The sequence below is a fragment of the Talpa europaea genome, assembly GCF_964194135.1.
Source record: "Talpa europaea genome assembly, chromosome: 11".
NCBI lineage: Eukaryota > Metazoa > Chordata > Mammalia > Eulipotyphla > Talpidae > Talpa > Talpa europaea.
Window position 1 is genome coordinate 92,582,767 of NC_140078.1, and position 20,699 is coordinate 92,603,465.

Sequence of the window (20,699 nt, forward strand, 5' to 3'; positions counted from 1 at the left end):
TAAATCTTTTAGAAAAAATAGACTATGCCTATAGATGTTGAAAACAGTTGGGCATATTTATCTTGGAGGAAGAGAAAACAAGGGCAATGAAGTAGCTGGCTCTGTGTCTGTGAAGGGCTAAACTGTGATTAAGCAGAGGCGTAGATGCTGTTTTCCTTCACGTGCAAGGGGCAGGCTTGGTCCCTTTGGAGCATTTGTGTGGAACCCTTTCACCCCAGTAGAAGTAGCAGCGACCTGCGGCTGTCACTTCCCAGATGCCAATGCGTTTCAAATGATTTTGGCAACAAAAAGGAGTGAAGCACCAGAACATGCTACCAGATGCATGGATGAACCTTAAAAACCTTATGCTGACACGGGGCATTCCCATGATGGAAACAGCAATAAACAGGTGGACAGATGAAGGCCAGGAAGTGAGCAGTGTGGAGAAGTGATAAGGCAGGGGGCAGGGGTCACAGGATTTCCTAGAGGACCCCAAATAGAGTTGGCAAATCTCTCTAAGGCCATTTTACTTTTCCTGACTTGGGTTTTCTCTCCGTCAGCTCTGCCTTTGATGGGTCACGGTCTGGAGGCTGATGGAACCCAGGAGAGCAGGCTGTACTGCACTTGTCTCTGGGCTGTTGAGGAGAGGGCAGCTGGCGTGGGGGAGGAGCCCCTGGGGGGTCCTATCTACCACAGGTCGGATATTCCTGTTGGTAATTTCTAGCACCTCAGAAGTCCTATTAGAAAACCACTTTTAGGAAGCAGGGTCCTCAAAAGACATACTGTGGGATTAGAGCAACATCATTTAACTTGAGGGAGAGGGTAGCATGAGGAAAGGGGTTCAGAGAGAACTGGTTACCATAGCAACAGGATGCTGACAAGTGGGTCACCATGAAGAGAATTGTGACCAAAGAGAACACGGAGCCAGTGCTGGCCTGGGAACGTAGCACCTTGAATGCACTGTGTGGTACAGTTGGGCAGGAGAAAGCCTGTTGATTGGGGGGTTACACACATTAAAGGTCTTACTCTCTCAGGGGTGAACCCACGGTTGCTTTGTGGGGTTCTGTTGCTGCATTGCCCTGCGGCTGTGGAATAATCCTTTATTCCACTTCCTCCTCTGTTGCAATGATTTTGAACCAACCTTTGTTCAGGCACATCTTCTGAATTAGCATGTATGATTATTGGTAAGCGGTCAGGAACCTACACTAGATAAAGGTAAGAAGTTTGACAACATTTTAAGTTCTAAAGTTTTGGCTGATAGCCTCCCCCCACCACCTCAAACTAAATACCTTTTCATTATACACAGACATACACACACACACCCCCCATAGGGAAGTTCCTTTGAAATCCTTTCTTTTCTAGGTAGTAGATGAGATAAAAAACTAAGAAAGAAGGGTTAAAACTACAATCCCTCATCCATCTCAAATTGTCTAAAGAGAGTCATCAAATGGCAAATCCCATCTGCTGAGAAAGTCTCCTTTCCTCTCCCTCATCTAAGCAAGTGGAAGGGACTTGACAAGTCCCTGGATGGAGAAAATGCTTTTTGTTTAATTGTTATCAAACAAAGCTGTTTCCAAGTCTGCTGGAGAAGACGTGCTCGCCCCGGCTCTGAGGGTGTGCGCACGTCAGCTTCTGGGGAGCGAGCACCCGTGCTGTCTCTGGGTGCTGTCACTGTTCGTGGTATTGCCGAGCAGCTGACAGGATGGAACAGCTTTGAGTTGCTTAACTGTTTGCACTCAGAACCGCAGCATCTGCCCGATGGAGGCTCAGAGCGCCCCCAGCCAGTGCCCACTTCACCTTGGAACAGCCTTCCGTGTCCAGCATCATCCGGGAGCCTGTGTTGTAGCACACCTGGGAGCTTCTCCTCCTGCCCAGGCAGGTGATGACAACAGACAGCTCCATTCTGGCTAGGGCAGGCCGCCTCCTGTCCCCCCCACCCCTCCCCTTCCCGCTTCTGAGTTTGTGACTTCAGAGAAACCACACCAGCCAGGACCAGCCAACGCACTTGTCCTGGACTCCCGGGGAGTGTTATCTTGTGCATACAGGTTTGGTTTTCCTGCCAGCTTGGCGTGCGTGGCCCTTGGGAGAAGCCTGGGCACTGTCTGGAGCGGGGAGGTTGCTCCTGTGGTTGGTTTTATCTCTGCCTCCCAGGGCATGCTGGGGGCAGTGCTGGCCTCACGCTGGGTTATCGTAGATTAGACTCCAGGGCTCCAGATGCCACGTGAGCGCACAGCCTGTCTGGCGGGGAGGAGAGGAGGGCTAGGTGTGCTGGCCTGGAGTGTGGTGAGCTTGAGCAGCACTGAGGGCTGCAGCTAGTGGCTGAGACTGTCTGATTCTCTCACATGGGCCAAGCGACTTGCACTGTGATTTTCTTCCTAGAGATTTGCCAGGGCCTTGGTTCTCCCTGCAGTGAGAGTGTGCTGTCAGCTCTTCCCTGGAATGAGGCATCCAAGAGCTTCAGGATTAAAGTAACAATCCTTACCTGCTGCTCCTGAGTCTGTGGGGCAGCTGCGGGCTGTGCTCATCTGGCCTGGGCCTGCCTCGGCCCCGCTGGGCTTTCCCCTGCTTCTGCATGAGCTCCATAGGCAGCTGACCGGTCCGGGGTGGCCTCGCCTGTGTGCTGGTGGGTGGAGGCACTTGTTTCTCCTCATGCCACAGCAGGCCCTGTAGCGCAGGCCTGGCTCCCTGAGCGCAAGGGCACGCAGCCCTCGAGCCTTAGGTTCAGACTCCCAGTGTCCTGGCCTCCGTTTTCTGTGGCCAGAGCGAGTCCTAATACCAGCCTGGCTTCACGGCCCGGAGAAAGGGACTGGACTCCATGGAGGGGCCACAGAGAGGCCCAGAGACTGGGAGGTAATAATTGAGACCATTTCTGCAAACGGTGTATCTCAAATAGTAATAAGAGTTGTTATTTTGATTTTGATGGGCTCCGGAGTTCTGGCTCCGGAGAGGAAATCAGGCAAAGGAGTGAATTAACCAGCAGGGGTGGGGAGAGTCTTAGAACAGAAGCCTTCTATGAGCCGCACGTATTTTCATCTGCCGTCTTTTCTACATCAGAAAACTAAGCTTTTTTCTTTTTTTTTTTTTTTTAACGTATTCTCTTTGAATGTTCTGAAAGCCAAAGTTGTCTAAAATGAGCCGACTGCTTTCTCAGTCTATTATGTTGGCCTAATTACATATCAGCAAAATGTTTTTCGGGAGCATTGTGTGTAAAACAAAGAGCAAAACAACTTCTCCTGCAGCCCCAGAACCCTGCCCCTCCCCCTGGCTGGCAGAGGCTGTGGTCCAGCAGGAGGCCTGGGGTGGGGAGGGGGGCAGGCCTAGGGCCAGAAGGCTGGGCTCCTGCAGCCCTTTCCCCAGGGACTGCAGAAGGTCACTAGTCCCTTCCTCCCTCCAGCTCACTTCACGGTGCCTTCAAACCACCCCTTCCCCCTCTAGGATTCCTGGGACAGGAAAAGAGAGTCCAGCACATGCCTTTGCTTCCCAGGTGCCCTGTGCAGAGCCAGGGCGCTTGAACATGGAGATGTTATAGGGCAGGGTGAGGGGCACCCCAGAACACCCAAACCCGCCTGTTCTATATAGGGTCTGCCATCTGCCACATAGAGACACGCATACTCTTTTTTTTTTTAATTAAATATTTTATTTTATATAATTCTTACATCTTTTTTCATCTTTGCACAATGTATGCATTTTCATTTTGGTTATATTCCCCATACAATTGCACCCCCCCACTTATTTTGACTCTAGTCCTTCCTTTCCCCGCCCCTCCCTCCCCTCACCCCCAAGACACCCATACTCTTAGTGCTTAAGATTTTTCAATGGAAAGGAACTTTAATACAATTAGAGTGCAATACAGGGGAAAGAATAGATAAAATAGTTTTCACACAAAACTTCCAAAGTTACCCATTTCCTTGTGGGTAAATGCCCAGCCAAATAGGGTTGGGCCAAAGGAGGGCCACTAAGGCCTGAAAGCTTGCACGAGTCTAAAGAACCTTCTGGCGGGGAACCTTGGGAAAAGGTAGGAGGAGTCAGACAAGTCTGGAAAGAAAAGAGCAAAATAAAAATAGAGATAAAAGGCTGCCATGTCAACCTCCCCGTGGGTCCCTCACCCACATCTCTTTCAGATGTCTCCTTCCGTGTCCCCCAAGTCCCTGGTACAAGTCCAAGGCCAAGAAGCAGGTGCAGCTTCTTCACATGTCTCTGCTCCATGTGTCTCCTCCAGTCATCTCTTGATCTCCTGCTCCTTCTTCTTCCAGTCTCTTCTTTAGCTTTCCTCCTGCTCAGTTTCACCCTCCCTTGGGCGGGGCAGGGAACCTGGAGCCTCCCCTGTCCCTGGGGATTACCCTGTTGCAGAGATACACAATGAATAAGTGGAGGCCTGGTTGCCCTGCCGTTTAGGACACTGACGGACTCACTGAGTTTCCTGCAAGACTGCCCAGTGTGACGGCAGCCACTTTCCACTTGATACATAGAGGTGAGACGTTTCTTCTTGCCAGCTTGGCGCTCTCCTCCCCATCACACGAGGACAGGACTTGTACCTTCACCTTGAGCCATGGTGACCAAGGTCTCTGCTGAGCCCTGGCACAGCCATGCCAACCCCCAGATCTCCCATGAACCTGTTAGCATGCCCTGTGTGACCCTCACCACCAGCCATGCGTGAGGGTTTGCCATCTGCCACTTCCCTCCTGAAATGTCCTGGCCGTGGTCTCCCAAGACCTCCCTGTCCACTGACATGGTTTTTCAGGCTTTGTGTTGCTCACATTTTCTCTGGAGACTTTAAGGGAGAAATTTCTGCTTTGCCTTTTCAACTTCCAGGGCCAAGCTGCTTCTATCTTCACAGGGCCTCCTCCGCACTCTTCTGAGACCCCTTTAGAAGGCATCGAACCCACTGGGATAACCTCCCCATTTCAAGATCCTTATCTCCATCACATCCTCGGCATCCCTTGTGCGTGCAAGGTGACATATCCCCAGGCTGCAGGATTAGCCAGGGGGAGTGGGTGACAGCATCTTTCCTATACGGTCCCTCCTAGCTGCCTCCTGGGCCTTTCCAGCCTGCTCAGACTCAGCATGTCTAAACGGGAAGTCAGTCCTGCTTCTTTTCTCCTTGCCCTGTAAGCCTTGGCTCACAACCTGAGTGCCATTACCTGGGCCCCGAGCCACCACCGCAGGAACGACACGTTGTTTATGCACAAGTCCGGCTGATGTCACTCAGGGGGCCGTCAGTGTTTTACTAGTGCAGTCGGTTCTCCTGTGAATGATTTAGTCCATTTGTTCATTTTTTATAGAGGACCAATTCCCAGAAGTGAGATTATTGGGCCAAAGGGTAAATGTATTTGTAATTTTGATAGATACTGTCAAACTGTTCTCTGCGGGGTCGGGTTAGCTTGCCCTACTGCCCGCCGTGTATGAGAAGGCTCTTGTGTCGCCCCTCACACAGCCTTCTCAGCAAAGTGCGTGTCAGATGTGGGTTTTTACCAATAGGGTAAGTGGAAATATGCTATCTCAGGGCACTTTTAATTTGCATTTCTCTTATTGTGAGATTTGGCATTTTTGCAAATGGCACTTAATGACCGTTTGAATTTCCTTTTCTGTGACTCCCTTCTTATCCATTTTAAAATTTGGTTTCCTGGAGGTTTTAGTTAATTTTTAAGAACTCTTTTGTGTCTGGAATGTGAGCTACAGGTATGGTCCCATCATGTGTCTTTTGACAAAACCATTTGTCTTGTGTCAGACAGACAGGTGTTTATGTCACCAAACTCATTATTTTTACTTTATGACTTCCGGATTCTAAATGAGTTAGAAAGGCCTGCCAGTAGAATCTTTAAAATTAAAATAATAGAGCTGTGTTGAATGTGGGAGAGTTGGACATAGGCATCTATTTCTCTCCTCTGAAAAATTCCAGTGAAGTTATACTAAAGAAATGATGGGTGGATGGAGGGATGGACAGACAGATAGGCAGACAATCCTCATTATTCATAAGTGACACCAAAATCGATACTCAGTGCTTTCATGCTCTTTTGCTGCAAAAGGCTTGAGTCGCTGACAGTGTGTTCCCAGCAAGGTGAAGCTCTGCTTCTTATTTCAGCTCAATAACAATTGTCCTTTCTGCCGTCTACTTAGTGCCACACTTTTCACATTTTTATGCTTTTCGTTGGTGGTTTCACTCTTTTAAATGGCCTCCGAAGTGCAGTGCTGTGGGCTAGCTAGGGTTCCTAAGTGTGAGGAGGGTGTGACACTCCTCACAAATACATGTGTGAGTTTTGTTTGGACATGAGCTCTAGTGCTGTGGTGGTGAGTTCAAAGTCAGTGGGTCAACAGTATGTATTCAGCAAGGTTCAGTACTGATCAAAGATGTGATCAGAGGCTTGCAGGAGTCTAACCCTGTACCCCTCCTAGGAGCAGTGGTTCAGTATTGAGTAGTTCAGTGTGGTGACATTAGGGGCGTATAACTCCTGTGAATAATGAAAATTGACTATAGGCAGGTAGGTAGGTAGATTAGATACATGCAACTACCAGATGATTGGAAGAAGAGAAAGTAGAAAATCCATGACTTCAGCAAATTTTTAGAAGATAGAAAGTGAATGGAGGAAAGCTAATTGACTTAGCAACATGGAGGAAACAGCCAACTTAATGTAGCGGGGAGCCATTTTCTCAAGCAGATCTTAAGAAAAGCTCTGATCTTCAAGCATGGCTCACATAGGATGGTGAGGAGTGAACTTTGGAGTCAAAACCAGGGCATTGATTTAAAATCCTTATATATTATCAAAGGAACGAAACAGAACACTTTTCAGAGTGGTGGATCAGAATTCTGAGATGCCAAGTCCATTAGGTTGTTGGTCCTAAGAGTAAAGAAGACCCACCAACGCCCTCTGTGATACTCTGAACTTCAAAGGGAAGAACACCCTAGGATCTTACAAAACAACGGAACATGTTATGCTCAGAGTATTAGTAATCAAAATAGCTACCGCAGTAGCAGTGCTGATATCTAGAAGCTCAAGGAGCAATGCTTTCAGATTGTAATAGAAAAATAGATTTCAGCCCAGACTCCCATACACACACTGTTAGTTAAGGGTGAAGACAAAAACATTTTTAGAAATGCAGGGGTTCAAATGAATTCCAGGGCATTGTTGCCTAGAGAACCGCTAGAGGATGTGCTCCAGCAAGATGAGGAGGAAACTAAGAAAGAAAAACAGCAGCCACAGAGGCAGGGAGGGAGAACCCAGGCTTGGCAAACAGCCAGACTGGATTGGAGCAAGGGTACAGAAAGCTCCAAAAATGATGTCTCCAGTGGAGGAATATATTTAGGTACATCGGATGTTGATTGATGGATAGAAAATAGTAGTGTTGGAACATCTGGAGTAAATTAGCAATGGGTTCATGTACTATCAAGCAGATGGGAAAAAAAAACATCACAATGAACTCCAGGAAAAGAAAAGGACTGTATGAAACAGAAGACAGGCTCATGGTACTTGATACTCCAATGAGTAATAAAGCTGTCCCTCGGTATCTGAGGGGGATTGGTTCCAATCCCCCCAAAGATACCCAAATCCTAGGATGCTCAAGTCCCTTGTATAAATCAGTGTGCATTTGCACATAACCTACAAACATCCTCCTGTGTGCCTGAATCATCCCTAGATGCCTTATGATACCGAATACAATGTAAATGCCATGTAAATAATTATTATAATATATTGCTTAGGGAATAAGAAGAAGAAAAAAGTCTGTGTATGTTCAGTACAGGCACAACCATAATAGGCTTAACTACATGGCACATATTTTTGATCTGGGGTTGGTTGAATTCAATAGGCAGACCCCACAGATACAGAGGGATGACTATATTTGCTAAGCTGTAATAACACGAAGACCAACTTTTGGCTGAATTAAATTACACTCTGTTTGGGGCTTTAAGAAGGAGGAAGTAAGGCCTGTGTATGGAAACTTTAAACCTTTATTTCCCATGGTGGGAAATGCAGAGCTCTAAAATTGGTGGAGTAAAGAAGTAGTAGTATAAATACCCTGCCAAGAAGTGTCGGGCATTAGTGTGTGGGTAGCAGTTTTAAGAAGGATGCTTTGCAGGCCTCTCACTTCACACGCCCTCTCAGTGAAGGGCAGAGGGGGGCACACCGCCCAGCTGTGGCAGCTGGGGCAACAGAGACACACAGTCCCCAAATCACTTTTACCAGAAACAGATCTTCCCCGAGCTGACCCCGTCCACTTTGCTGCCATGGGAAAGTGAACTCCTCTCTGCACTTCCAGTCGTAGGAGCACAGGATTTTCAACTGCTTTTCTCCCAAACGACTCCCACACAGTGAAATACAGGAAAGAAGAGCAAAGTGACATTCCGGGTACAAACTTTCTCATCGGACCAACATGTTACCATCTACTTATTTCCCTGCACGTAGGGTCTTTAAAAAAAATGATGAAAAGGCAAATGCATTTCTCAGCAAGCTTTCCCTTCTGTTGTCCTAATTTTTGGAGGGTAAGGGAAGGTTGTGTTAGATGTCTGTTTCTTTAGTTGATTTGGGACCAGCAGAGAAATTAGAGGGAACAAGGCAAAAAAAAAAAGCCATCAATACAAATGAATTCCTTTTACACAAGTCAAAAACCACAGGACACGCTCCGTTTTTTTCACCACTCCAGGTGTGATCAGAGATTACATATCCACACAGAAGAGTGGGGAGTTAATTAAAAGATTTTGCTCCTACTCCCAGGAAGAAACATCTCTTCATTTGATAAGCAGGCTGGCTTTGGAGTGCTATTTGTGCTTTCTCTCCTCACTGGAGTGTCACAGAAAAGCAGATCAAAGAGAACCTTCCATCCAGTTAGGTTCCGACCAACTCTCTTCGTTAATGGACTTGAAAGCATCTTCCACCAACTGCATGGGGCTCATGTCAGAGCTTACAAATGCCATCTTCTCACTGAATTGGTAATCTGCAAGCCGGCTTTGATAGATGCTTCTGGAAAACCACATCTCGCGTTAATTAAATCAAGACCAGCCCCAATAGTTGGGGCGGGAGAGTCTGGCAGAGTGTAACACCTCACCCCCTACCATTTGTAATTTACTTTTCAACTCACCATGTGACAGCCAGATATTAACACTGGCGAGTGAACCCTGGGCTCTCAAGCAGGGTTTGTGTTTTGTTGTGTTTTCCCTTTTCCTTTTAGTCTTTGCAATTCTGTACCCTCTGGCTGACATCCCCTACCCTGAGGGGAAAAAACTGTTTGGGAGAAATCCTGCTGTCTTTCTCTTTAAGATAGTGACAAAATGCAATAAAATCGAGCAAAAGAGAGGCAGCCCCGCACAGGCCTGTCTGAGCAGGCAGGTCAGGCTGCAGCAGGGATCGTCCATTGTCCTGCCGCTCAGGGTGCCCGCGAGAAAACCCAGCACAGTCGCCAATGAAAGGACTCCATTCTGCCTCGCAGGGCTTTGTGAGGTGCCAAAGCTTGTCCCGGTTGCCATGACTACTGTCTGATTGTGGCAGGTTTGTCACCGTGCTTGATAAAGTGGGAAGGTTATTCTTGATAGACCCAAGTAATCATAACCTCGCAAGGCTTGAGAGTGTGGATTGAACATGTCCCCCCCAGTCCTCTCTCTAATGGAGCATGCACTGGAGGGGGTGGGGTTCCCCAGATAAAACCACCAAAGTCTGGGGATGAGGGCCTTGCTCAGCATGAAGGACACGGGTCCTGCTGGTCTAGGAGGGAGGTCGCCATGTGCCCAGGAGGTCAGGCAGAGGGGGGTGTCGCTGGCCATCAGCTGTCTGCAGGCCATCTCTGGTCCGCAGGGGGTCCAGAATGCCAGAATGTGGTCCCCCTCCCTAAATATATTGATTATGCTTAAAACCTCTGCCTTTTCTCCCTTTCTTCTTCCCGTCCTCCTTTTCCTTGCTGTCCCCCTTCTCTCTCCTCCTGCTCCCTCTGTTCCCTTCCCCTGCAGCTGCTTTCCTCATAGCTGGCCCTCTGCCTTTCTCCTCGCACGGAGATTGGTAGGGAAGGTTCTCTTTGAGGTGACGGCTGATAGAGCTAGGCACAGAATTGCAGTCTTTTCTTTCAACAGACGCCAGCGCCCAACTTGACTATCTAGAAAGTGCTTCTAAGACTCACCTGGGCGGGCTCCTCACCACACAGATCAAGGACCCCACCCAGGGTGTCGAATTGGCTAGGTCTGGGGTGGGATCCCAAGACTGAATTTCTAACAACTTCCCAGGTGCTGCCCATAGACCCATAGACCCGCTGACCCAGACTGACTTATTTTCTACAGATGAGGAAACAAGCTCTGGAAGGAGGAATTAGTTGCATGGGGTTCACCTGACTCTGTCACTGCGTGGAGACCAGTGAGTGGTCAGGGCGGGAGCTTTGAAAGCCATCTGAAGAGGCAGCGCTGGTGTTCCCTAGTCCTTCGTCCAGCCCCTACCCCAGGGCAGCCACGTGAGCCACCAGTTCTTCCCCGCTCAGGCCTCCAGCGGGAGTCAATTCCCAGGGATGGTCCACACCAAGGGATGCTGCTGGGTGAACGTGGGTTTAACCTTGGCACGCCAGGCCGGCCTGGTCTGCTGATCTGTACGTGCCACGCTTCTCCTCCTTCCCCGGCTCTGCCTGTCAACCCTCTGCCCATCCATGAGCCCCGGAACCCAGCCTAAACCCCAGCAGGCATCCTTCATCTGCTGCCTGTGGCCCTGCCGGGGGCATCACGTGTTCCAGGTGCTTGCACGTTTGTGCATGGACTGTGAGCTCCAACCATGGGGTCACGCTGCTGTTCACCTTTGAGCCTTCTGGGGCTCTGAGGCACTAGCTGAATGGATCTGCTTGGCCTGCTCGATTGGAAAGAATCTGGACACATGTTGAGATGTTCTGAAGCCAGTGGCAGGGATTGAGCCCACCAGAGCCGGGGGACAGCCACCTGGAGATGGGGCGTGCAGAGTCTCCCAGGCAGGGGTGGGGCTGCGCTAGCAACCCCGGGCGGAGCCCAGAGTGGGAAATCAGGTCTGTGAGAAGCCCAGGGTGGGACCGGGACTGAGATTTTAACGTGAAAGGCTGGTCGTCTCCCCCGAGCTGTCTCCTGCACTGGAGATCAAACACGGGTGGAATTCATTTACCTTTCTCCACCACAGCGCGTAACAGGTGAAGCCGTGTGTATGTGGTGTATGTGGAATGTGTGGTGTGTGTGTGTGTGTGTGTGTGCTATGTGGAGTGCGCGTGGTATGTGTATGGGGAGTGTGTGTGTGTGTGTGTGTGTTGCTCCTGTGCTGGATGTAAATGCCCGCATCATTTGTCAACTGTAATTGAACTTCCCACGACACGCTCCAGAGTCCTCCGGAGCGGCCTGTGTCGTCACGTGCCTGAATCCATCTTTGAGGCGAGAGGTGATTATGCAGCTTCCGTGAAACTTGCAGGAGGCTATTTGTCCAGACCAGAACGAAACAAAATGAAGGAATTAATCCTTTGGCTCTAATTCCTTGCCGACTGCTTAGACCGAGTCGGGGCCCAGAAAGAAATCCCATGTTGGCATTTTGGCTCCAGACTCTTCAAGCATCACCGGAGCCAGAGCCGGGCCTTGGGCCGCAGGCCTCCCGCCCCTTCCCGCTGCAGCGGTCGGCGGGCTGAGCGGTCCCCTCTTGGGCACGCTGCGTGGACCTGGGGCCGCCGCCGCCCTCACAGTGGCTTTTCTCCGCAGGGGGTGGAGGTGCAGACGGACTACGTGCCCCTGTTGAACTCGCTGGCGGCCTACGGCTGGCAGCTCACCTGTGTGCTGCCGACTCCTGTCATCAAGACCACCAGGTAACAATAAGTCATTTCACTCTTTTTACTGACATCCTGGGCTAGGCACTGGGCCCGGTTAGTAACCGCTGCTTTGCATACATGACCTGGTCGATCCTGTGAGGCCCGTGTGGTCACATACACTCTCCAGCTAGCACATGTCACTGTCTCCCCTCAGGGGACTCCCCTGGCCCCCAGTTCTCACATGAGGAGCCTGGACCCATGAACCACTGCTGCCCAGTGTGTCCAAGATGAACTACCTGGGCTGAGGGGACCTGCGGGTCTCAGATGTGAAAGAAATTCAGCACGTGCTCTGTGCCCTGTGCTGGCTTAGGTGCGTCCTTTGTATATAAAATCTTCAGTCTTCAAAAAATTCTGTGAGGTGGAATTTTTAAATTAGACCCATGTTACAGCTGAGGAGTCTGACCAGGAGGTTGAAGGGCTCAGTCAGGATCACGGTGCTGGCCAGGAGCCCCGAAGAGGGGCTATGAGCCCTGGAGTCTCGGCCTCGAAGTGACTCTCCTCGTAATTACGTTCATATTTGCTCGTTCACTCAGCTCTGCCCTCCTTCCCTGAGCCCGTGGGCTCATCCTGGCCATAAGAATGCCAAAAGGCCTTCTATCTGGATATTGGTTGTGCTGCCTAAAGTAGCTCTACCTGACCTGTAGGTGTGTGAGTGCGGGTAGAATTCCCACTTTTCAGTTGAGGAAACTGAGGTCACACAGGTGCCACCACATGCCTGAGGCCACGTGCCGGAACTTGGGAAACCTCCATCTGTGGAGTCAGGCCCTGCTCCTATGCCAGGCCGCCTGTTTGCTGACCTGAAGGGATGCCCCCTTCCAGGGGCCCTTGGAGCTCCTCTTCCCAGAGTCCTGCTGCCACTCAGCATTGCAGGGTGATGGACTGCATGAGGCAAGGTTGGAGATCTGGGGGACACCAGGCTAGAGCACAGATGAGTGGGGAACCATGGCAACAGTCAGTGCCTTCTCTGGGTACCTCCACACACTCATCTGGGCCCTCCTGGACAGCGGGACACAGCGGTCTGTGGACCTGCAGGAGCCAGTCTGCAGACACCTTTGGGCCCTGGGCCTCTGAGAGACGCCATATTGTTTGCAAGACTTCTGTGAGCACAGGGTAATGCAGTCAAAAGAATCCTGAATTTGTGCCCCAAAGACCCAACCCAAGTCCTGACCTGCCACTCCCTAACTGTCCACTTTGGTCAAGTCATGTAGCCTCTTTGAGTCAGTCTTCTGGTCCATTAAATGGAGGCGTGCAGACTTCCCTCTCTGCTCTGAACAGGAGTCACAATAAGAATGTCTTCAGACGTGAAGCCCCAGCGCCTTCTGAGCTAAATCCAGAGGGGCTAGCAGGTGTCTACCTCAGACAGTCACACCTGCTAAACAAGCCTCCCTGTCCCCCTTAACCCTCCGCCCTGGAGTGGAGCAGGCGTGAAAGCAGGTGGCTCTGGGTTCGGATCCTCGCTCATGCCTCCCACCTGCCTGCTTGAGAGCTTCTGTTCTCGTCTGTCACAACAGAAAAGTCCAATTCTGGCCCAGCCATGGTCCAGCCCAGCCCCAGAACAAAATCAGAAATGTTCTCCTCCACCTCCTTTGCCTCTGAGACTGCGTAGTAACGGGAGCCCCAGCAGAGAAGGCATCTGCAAAAGAGATTTCAGAAAGTGGTCGGGCCGGCAGAGGCTGGGCCAAAGCTATGCTCTCCTTTACAGCGCTTCTGTCATTTTGAGAGGAGGTTCCCCGAGGACCTGTCTTCATGGGAGATGCAGCATTCGCTCCCAGTGCCAGAAAAGTGGGCAGCTCTTCCCAGAACCCCTCACCCATAGGTCAATGCCAGTGCCCACCTGTCCTGCCCCCACAGGAGCCATGAGCCTGCGGCCAGTAGGGATGAATCCGACCCCATCCTGGGAGCCCATGTGGCCAAGAGCCATGCGCAGTGGGGTCCTGTGTGCAGTGGGATGTCCCTCTGCTCCTGTAAATGCTGACGGACTGGGCCAAGTGCTTCCCAAGGTCCTCATCTACCTGCCCATCTCAGGCCACCAGGCCCCGCCCCAGCCTCATTACCACAGATAGATTTGGAAGAGGCCTGAAGATTCACTGTTGAGATTCACTGAAGAATCCAATTTGTCATCATTTGGCTGAGAAGCCAGCCAGCTGTTACTGCACATCAAGGGAAGGGGAGTTCGCAGCTACGAAGCTGACGCTGCAGGGACGCCCACAAAGCTTTTGCTGGGCCCCTGAAGTAGTCCCTGGAACAGCCCCCTTGGAGCAAGGTGGGGGTGGGGTCTTAGGTTCCTGACCCCTCTCGGTTGTGTGACTGCTTTCCTTTTCATGGGTGTGTGACCTTCATGAAGTTAGGAATGGCGCGTCTGTGTGAGGTTTGGGGGTCCCTCAGGTGTAACCTAACTCACTCTCCGCTCTGTGTATGTTACAGGGAGGGGAATGTATCCACCAAGCAGATTGTCTTTCTTCAGAGACCGTGTCTACCTCAGAAAATCAAGAAAAAGGAATCCAAGGTAAGTGACCTTGTCTTTTCTGTTTTCCTTGGCAAGGCTTCGTCCTCACGGGATGACTTTTCTATAGCAGTTGGGTGTGCAGCCTGCTCTGACTTCTGAGGGCTCTCAGCACCCCAGGATCACCTGAGTTCCCCTGACAATCCCACCAGAAGCTGCCAGACAGGACAGGTGAAAGCACAGGAAGGCCTGGTGTGCTCAGGCCCTGCTGGCCAGGCCAGGAGCAAAGGAGAGAGGTTCTGGATACTGGAGGCGCCAGCTCTTCCCACCAGGCTGAAAATAGGGGTGTGAAGTCAGCTGCAGTCTGATGGGGATGTAGGGCATGGCTTGAGCTCAGGGGCTCTGGCCCGCCTGTTGGATCCCTTGGGACGTCAAAGTCTCATGGTCTTGGCAGAGAGACCCAGCCAGCGTGCCTTGGGGACGTGCCCTGCCCCAGGGCTCTGAGTGACAGTGGCTGATGTTTCATAGGCCAGGTCATCCTCCAGGTCCCTGGGGCCTCCCTCCCCTCGCTGGACCTCACGTCAGAGCATGCTGAGAGACGGAGGCTGTTCTCAGGATTTGTCCCATGGTCCTAAGTTGAGCCCACACCCTCTCCTGGTGTCAGATGATTTTGATGCTTTCCTGCAATTTCCCGCAGGGGGTTCCCCATTGCTCAGGAAGAGGTCAGTGAGCCGAATGACTGCCAAAGCCCCAGCCAGGTGTCACCTGGAGCCAGCTTGCTCCCCCTTTGATGGCCAAGGCCACACTTGCCAGAAGCAGCTGCTGGACCTGCCCCTCTCCTACCTGGCACTATTCCCTGCCCCCACCCCTGCTTCCTCATGTTCTTCGGACATGGAGCCCAGATAGGAGCGCCTAGCAAGTGAACAGATTGGAGCAGCCCCTCGCCAGCCAACAAATCTGGGGGGGAGTGTGGCCCACTCGTGGGAGAAACGCCAAGGAAATGGCGCCTGGAAGCCAGATGGGGTGGGGTGCAGAGGAAGGGCTCTCTCCAAGCTCTGAGATGCTAATGTGACAGGTGACAGCACAGAGGACCAGAAGGCAGCCGCCAAATCCACCATTAACCACCAGGAGCAGTCAGCGCCCGCTGCAAGATAGATTGGCTTAGGTTGCTGTCACTTACAGCTTAGCGGACCCCCGAGTGTCCCAAACACCCGTCTGGGGGAAGGCCAGCCGCCAGCAGCCTGTTTTACTGTGGCTGGTTTGTTGAGTTCAGAGACTGCCCCTGGCACTGCTCAAGATACGGGTGCATGCCCCTGACTGGGCAGCCTGCCTTCCAGCCTGTGGATGTGACCTCAGCTACAGCCAGGACAGTGTCCCTTGCTGGGGAACCGCCACAGCCCTGCCTCTCCTCTTGCTTTCTGAGATGTCTCCTTTCCAAACCTCAGGATCTGCAGTCCGGTCGCCTCATGAACAACTTGGGGTTTGGTAGTGTAGGGTAAATGAAGTTAGCGGGTTTTTCCGCCCTTACGCCACTAGCGTGGATGCCCAGGGCACCAGTGTCTTTGATTATGGACACCTGGGCTCAGGGAGCACAGGTGTGTGCATGTGTGGGTGTGTGCATGTGTAGGTGTGCATGTGTGCGTGTGCATGTGCAGATGTGCATGTGCAGGTGTGCAGGTGTGCATGTACAGGTGTGCATGTGTGGGTGTGTGCATGTCTAGGTGTGCAGACGCTCGCACCTGTGCTTAGCGGTGATGGATAAAAGGGCGGCGTCACTCTGAGGTGAGACCACAAGACAAGACGAGACTGAGCAAGAGCACAAAGACTCACCGAGGGCTGGGAGGCCTGCCAGCCTCCTGGACCCCATGCCAGCTCGGCCAACCCCCTGCTCACCCTGTGGGTGCTTGCACTACAAGCAGCACTGACAGCCTCACCCCTGACACAGTCAAAATCCACATCCAACTTCTGACTCCTCAAAAACTTAACTCCTAAGAGCCTGTTGTCGGCCTATGGGTGATCCAGTGGACGAACATGTACTCCGCATGTCATGTGCATTATATACTGGATTCTCGCAGTAAAGTGAGCTAGAGAGAAAAACAGTAAGGAAATCAGGAAAATACATTTACGGCAGTGTGCTGCATTTATGAATTCCATCAATATTTTGTAAGAAATCCAAGTCATAGTGGCTCTGTGCAGTGCAGTTCCAGGGACCCATGTTCAAGGGTCACCTGTAGTTTCTGCTGTTTGTTAAAGACCCAGGCGTGTCCCCCACTCAGAGGGGCACGGAGGCCCGGCTGGTGAAGGAGGCAGGTGGACGATGGCAGGCAGGAAGAAGGAAGCCCTTCCTCGGACTGCAGCGCTGGGGCGGGGGAGTGTTGGCTGTTGGCTGCCGTCCTCTTTCCCAAGATGTTTCACGGCTAAACCCTGCCCAGGAGCTTTTTGTAGCTCGGGATTATCAAATCGTGGCCTGTGGACCAGCAGCATCTGCCACATCTGGGAGTTTCTACCTCCCTCCCCAGACCCTCCGGAGTCAGAAACTCAGGTCAGGTGGATGGTCTGTTTGACAGAGGCCCCCAGGCAACTCTGACGCCCACTCGAGTATGAGCCTCATCTGAACTGGAGAATTTAGGCCCTTCCAGGCGCACCTGTGGGCCTCCCTTCACATTTTATCATCGATTTTTAAAAAAATGGGCCTGTCAGGAGCCTTCAGAGTAGTTGTTTGTTTTTAATAAGCCGAACCAAAGTATCTTTAATGGCAGTTAAATCTGGACTTCCATTAGCCCATCACTCAGCCTGACGATCAGACTCCTGACCTAGCAGATGCAGCTTAACATGGTAATGCCTGAAAGCTGGGGCTCTGCTGCCTGGGGCTGAGCCCTTCCAAAGTGTGGCCTCTCCCTTCACTTCTCTCCCTGCTTCCCTCTAGCACCAGAGCCTGAAGCCTGCCGTGCACCCAAATTGAGGGGTTGGAAATAGAACACAGAGTAAAGACACCTGTGTTTGACGTCCACCTCTTTTGTTTTTTAGCTGTGTGACTTTGGGCAAGTTACTTAACCTCTCTGAACCTCTGTGATCATCTAGAAGATGGTGCTACTAATGCCTAGTGAAAGGATTGCTTGGGGATTGAGGGCCATGGGACACCTAGTCCCTGTGTGAGACATGCAGTTAGTACCTTAGCATGGTCTTGTTCTTCCCAAGACAAGTACTCTACATGTGGCCTACTTCATAGCTCAGAACGTTTAGCTTTCAGATTACACAGGCCCTGAGTTTTGGCCAATCCCACCTCCCTTTTTCAGCATCCATACTGACAGCCTTGGGATGCCTGTTAGTGTCTTGGCTGAAGTGGGCGCCATTTTGGGGAGGGGGCCGGGGGGCTTCTAAGGTGTGTAGAGAGACTCTGTTACCAGAAACTCATGGCTTGGTTGGTAGAAGCTTGAGCCAGCCCCAAAGGGAAGCCAGTCAGCTCCATGGGAGAGAATTCCAAAGAGGGTGACACATCAGCCATTATAGGTGAATTCATTTAGGGGTGCTCAGGGAGGCCAGAGTGAGCGAGGAAATGTGAAATCCTAGCCACAGCAGGCCCTGCACGCCCTTTTCTCTACTTCGATGGGATATTCAGATGGACCAGGCTTGTCCAAAAGAGTGTACCATCAAGATTGCTGTGACGCAGGGAGGAGTCAGGCAAATGTTTTACTTGAGGGATAGATCTCTCCCACCCAAGGCTCTGCCAAGGTGGCAGCTTTTTAAAAATTTACATAGCAAATTTTGGTTCTTCCTAGCACAGCACTCAGAATTATTGACAGTGTGGTAAAGCCTTAATAAACCGTTTCCCGTGCATGGTGCCGCTGCATTCCGGGCCCCCATCCAGCTAGCCAGCAACCTCCAGAGCTGAAGGCTGACCCCCACCCTCTCTCATCTCTAGTTCCAGTGGCGATTCTCCCGAGAAGAAATGCACAACAGGCAGATGAGGAAATCCAAAGGGAAACTCGGCGCCAGAGACAAGCGACAAGCAGAAGAAAACGAGAAGAACCTAGAAGACCAGTTTTCCAAAGCGGGAGACGTGGGCAACTGTGTGGCCAGCCGGCAGCAGGAGGATAGAACCTCGGAGGAGATGAGGGTGCCCAGCGGAGAGGTCACAGAAGAGAAACTGTGTCCCCCCGGCCAGCTGCGGGCGGAGGGCGGGACCGTGCACAACGGCCCAGCGTGCTCGGGGCACTTGGTTTCCGACCCCGGGGAGGGTACCTGGGAGGGCGCCCCCGAGGTAGGGCCTGTGGAGTCCACCGCGGCAGAAGACAACTGAGTCTTGGCCGTGGACCTGAAGGCTCCTGAGCTGGCAGACCCGAGGCACTGTGCCGGCAGCCGGGCCGGGGGCTGCCCGTGTCACCCTTTGGCTTGGCTTGACCTCTCCTTGTGAGCAAACCCAGGCCCTCCCAGGGCTGGGTCCCTGACAGTGTTAGTTTCCGCACATCCATTTGAAAGTGTCGTTCCCCCCGTGTTCAAGTGCAAGATGGTCCGGTTGTTTCTTCTAGACCCAGGGGAGGGTCTGCACCACCCAGTGCCTGTGTTCCCCGCCCCTCCCGACCTCCAGGGAGCATTCAGGGCAAATGCCTGGCTCAAACCAAGCTGGGGTCTGTTCCCACACCCCAGTGTCCATCGCCTGCTGCTCTCTGCAGCCGCGTGGTGACTTGTCACAACCCCGGGAGCCCTGCCAGCTGCCCTTCTCCACCGAGACCGCTCAGACCCTGCTGCTTTGGTGAAGAAAGTGACATTGGGGAGGGGAGGCACCCCACCGCCTGGCTTTTCTCAACGTATTCCCATAGATACTGGTAATCTGGAAGTGAAGAGGTAATTCTGTTTGTGCACCTGCTCTTGCAGAATGTCCGAGAAAGTATTCTGTGTTAGTATTAATGCCAAAAATCATTTTTCAAAACACTTTGTATCCAGCACATCCTATGAACACACGTTCTTTCTGTCATTTCAGGGTGAGCCGACTGGCTGGGAGTCCTTGTTATGTGCTATTTTAATCAGTGTGTCATTGGTCCAGTTGTTTCCCATGTCACGTGTTTATATTGTCCAGAAAGTATTGTGAAGGCTTTAAGTAGACGCGACTGGCAAACCTGGAGAGAGAATGCCGATTGTCTTGACCAAAACAACAGCCTGTCTCTTCTCTTTCTTGTTTAGTTACTTAAAGCAATAAATCCGCTATCAGTTTAGTGCGGCGTGAGTATTTATTATGTCCCCACGAAAAGTCCCCACCTAATGTCAAAAGCAACTGACCCCACCTCCCCCGTTCCCTTCTGGTAAGCCCTGGCAGTGTGATATTTGGGGAGAAGGAAACCAAGTGCCTTGGGAAACCCCTTTTCTTTTAAAGATTTATTTTATTTATACAAGAACCGGGGTACAGGCCAAATGTGCGGGAGGGTAAAAGGATTCACCAGAGAGAGCGCGGGGAACAGAGCAGGCAGACTGACGAAATACACGGCTGAGGGGAGCAGCCGGGGAGACAGGACAGGTCTGCCGCGCCATGTGGGTTGCTACGAGGCCGGCGGGGATCAAACCGGAACTGCAGAGGCTGCTTCACAGTGCTGCGCTCAACCGCTTGCACCACCATGGAGGCCCCCAAAAGCCCATTTTCTTGTCTGTTGTTTATAGAAAGATGGGAAGTGAGATTCTGATGCCACTGGGGAAATCAGGGCATGGACACCCCTCACTGATGCCGGGGGTAATGCCCTGCGCCAATCTAAGTATGTCCCCAAGTTTTGAAGTTGATTATTTCATGAGGCAAGTCCTGTCCCTGTTTGTGAGTTTACTAAAAGGAACACATTTGTGGGGACTCCCTGGTGGCTCAAGGGTTTAAGCACCACACTATGAAGCAATCCGCAGCCTCTGCAGCATGAGTTCGATACCCGGCCGGCCAGGGAGCAACCCACAAGGCGCAGCAGACCTCTCCTGTCTCGCCCGCTGCTCCCCTCAGCAGTGTTTTTGGTCAGTCTGCCTGTTCTGTTCCCTGCTCTGTCTCTGGTGAGTCCTCTCACCCCCTGCATCTCTGGTCTGTACCCCAGCTCTTGTATGCATAAATAAATAAATCTTAAAAAAAAAACACATTTGTAATAGATTTTCAGAGCAGAATTGAAAAGCCTTGTGCAGATTTGGATGCACGTAGTATGGTTTATTCTTGATTTTTGAGCAAATTTGCCCCCACCCAGCTCCTAGAGCTTCTCTAAAAAGATAGAAAGCTTTGTCCAAAGACACTATTTTAAAGTCACATTTCCACAGCCAGTGCTCTGTTTCTATCTAGGCAGCATTGTAATTTTAAAAGAACATTATCTGGTAGCCCCATATCTTAGAGGATCACAACTTTTCTAAAAAATATGCTAGTTACCAGCAGGCTGGGACAAAACACTCACCCTCACAGCCTGGAAAAGTATTCTATCTTAGGATACACCTTCAGGTGACCAGCCTGTGTTGGGCAGTATTATTTTTCGATAATTAAATGACA

General features: G+C 51.4%; 1 protein-coding gene across 1 annotated transcript in view; it reads left to right on the forward strand.

Moving 5' to 3' along the window:
• The window catches only part of RFTN1 (raftlin, lipid raft linker 1), a gene marked incomplete at its 3' end in the record, with an annotated part of 152,305 nt that extends 133,805 nt beyond the window's left edge, over positions 1–18,500 (forward strand). The window contains exons 7-9 of the mRNA XM_084247812.1: positions 11,651–11,754; positions 14,182–14,263; positions 18,123–18,500. Of these exons, the coding sequence (XP_084103938.1) occupies positions 11,651–11,754; positions 14,182–14,263; positions 18,123–18,500 (564 nt within the window). The remainder of the gene's footprint in view (positions 1–11,650; positions 11,755–14,181; positions 14,264–18,122) is intronic.
• Positions 18,501–20,699: the final 2,199 nt, after the last annotated feature.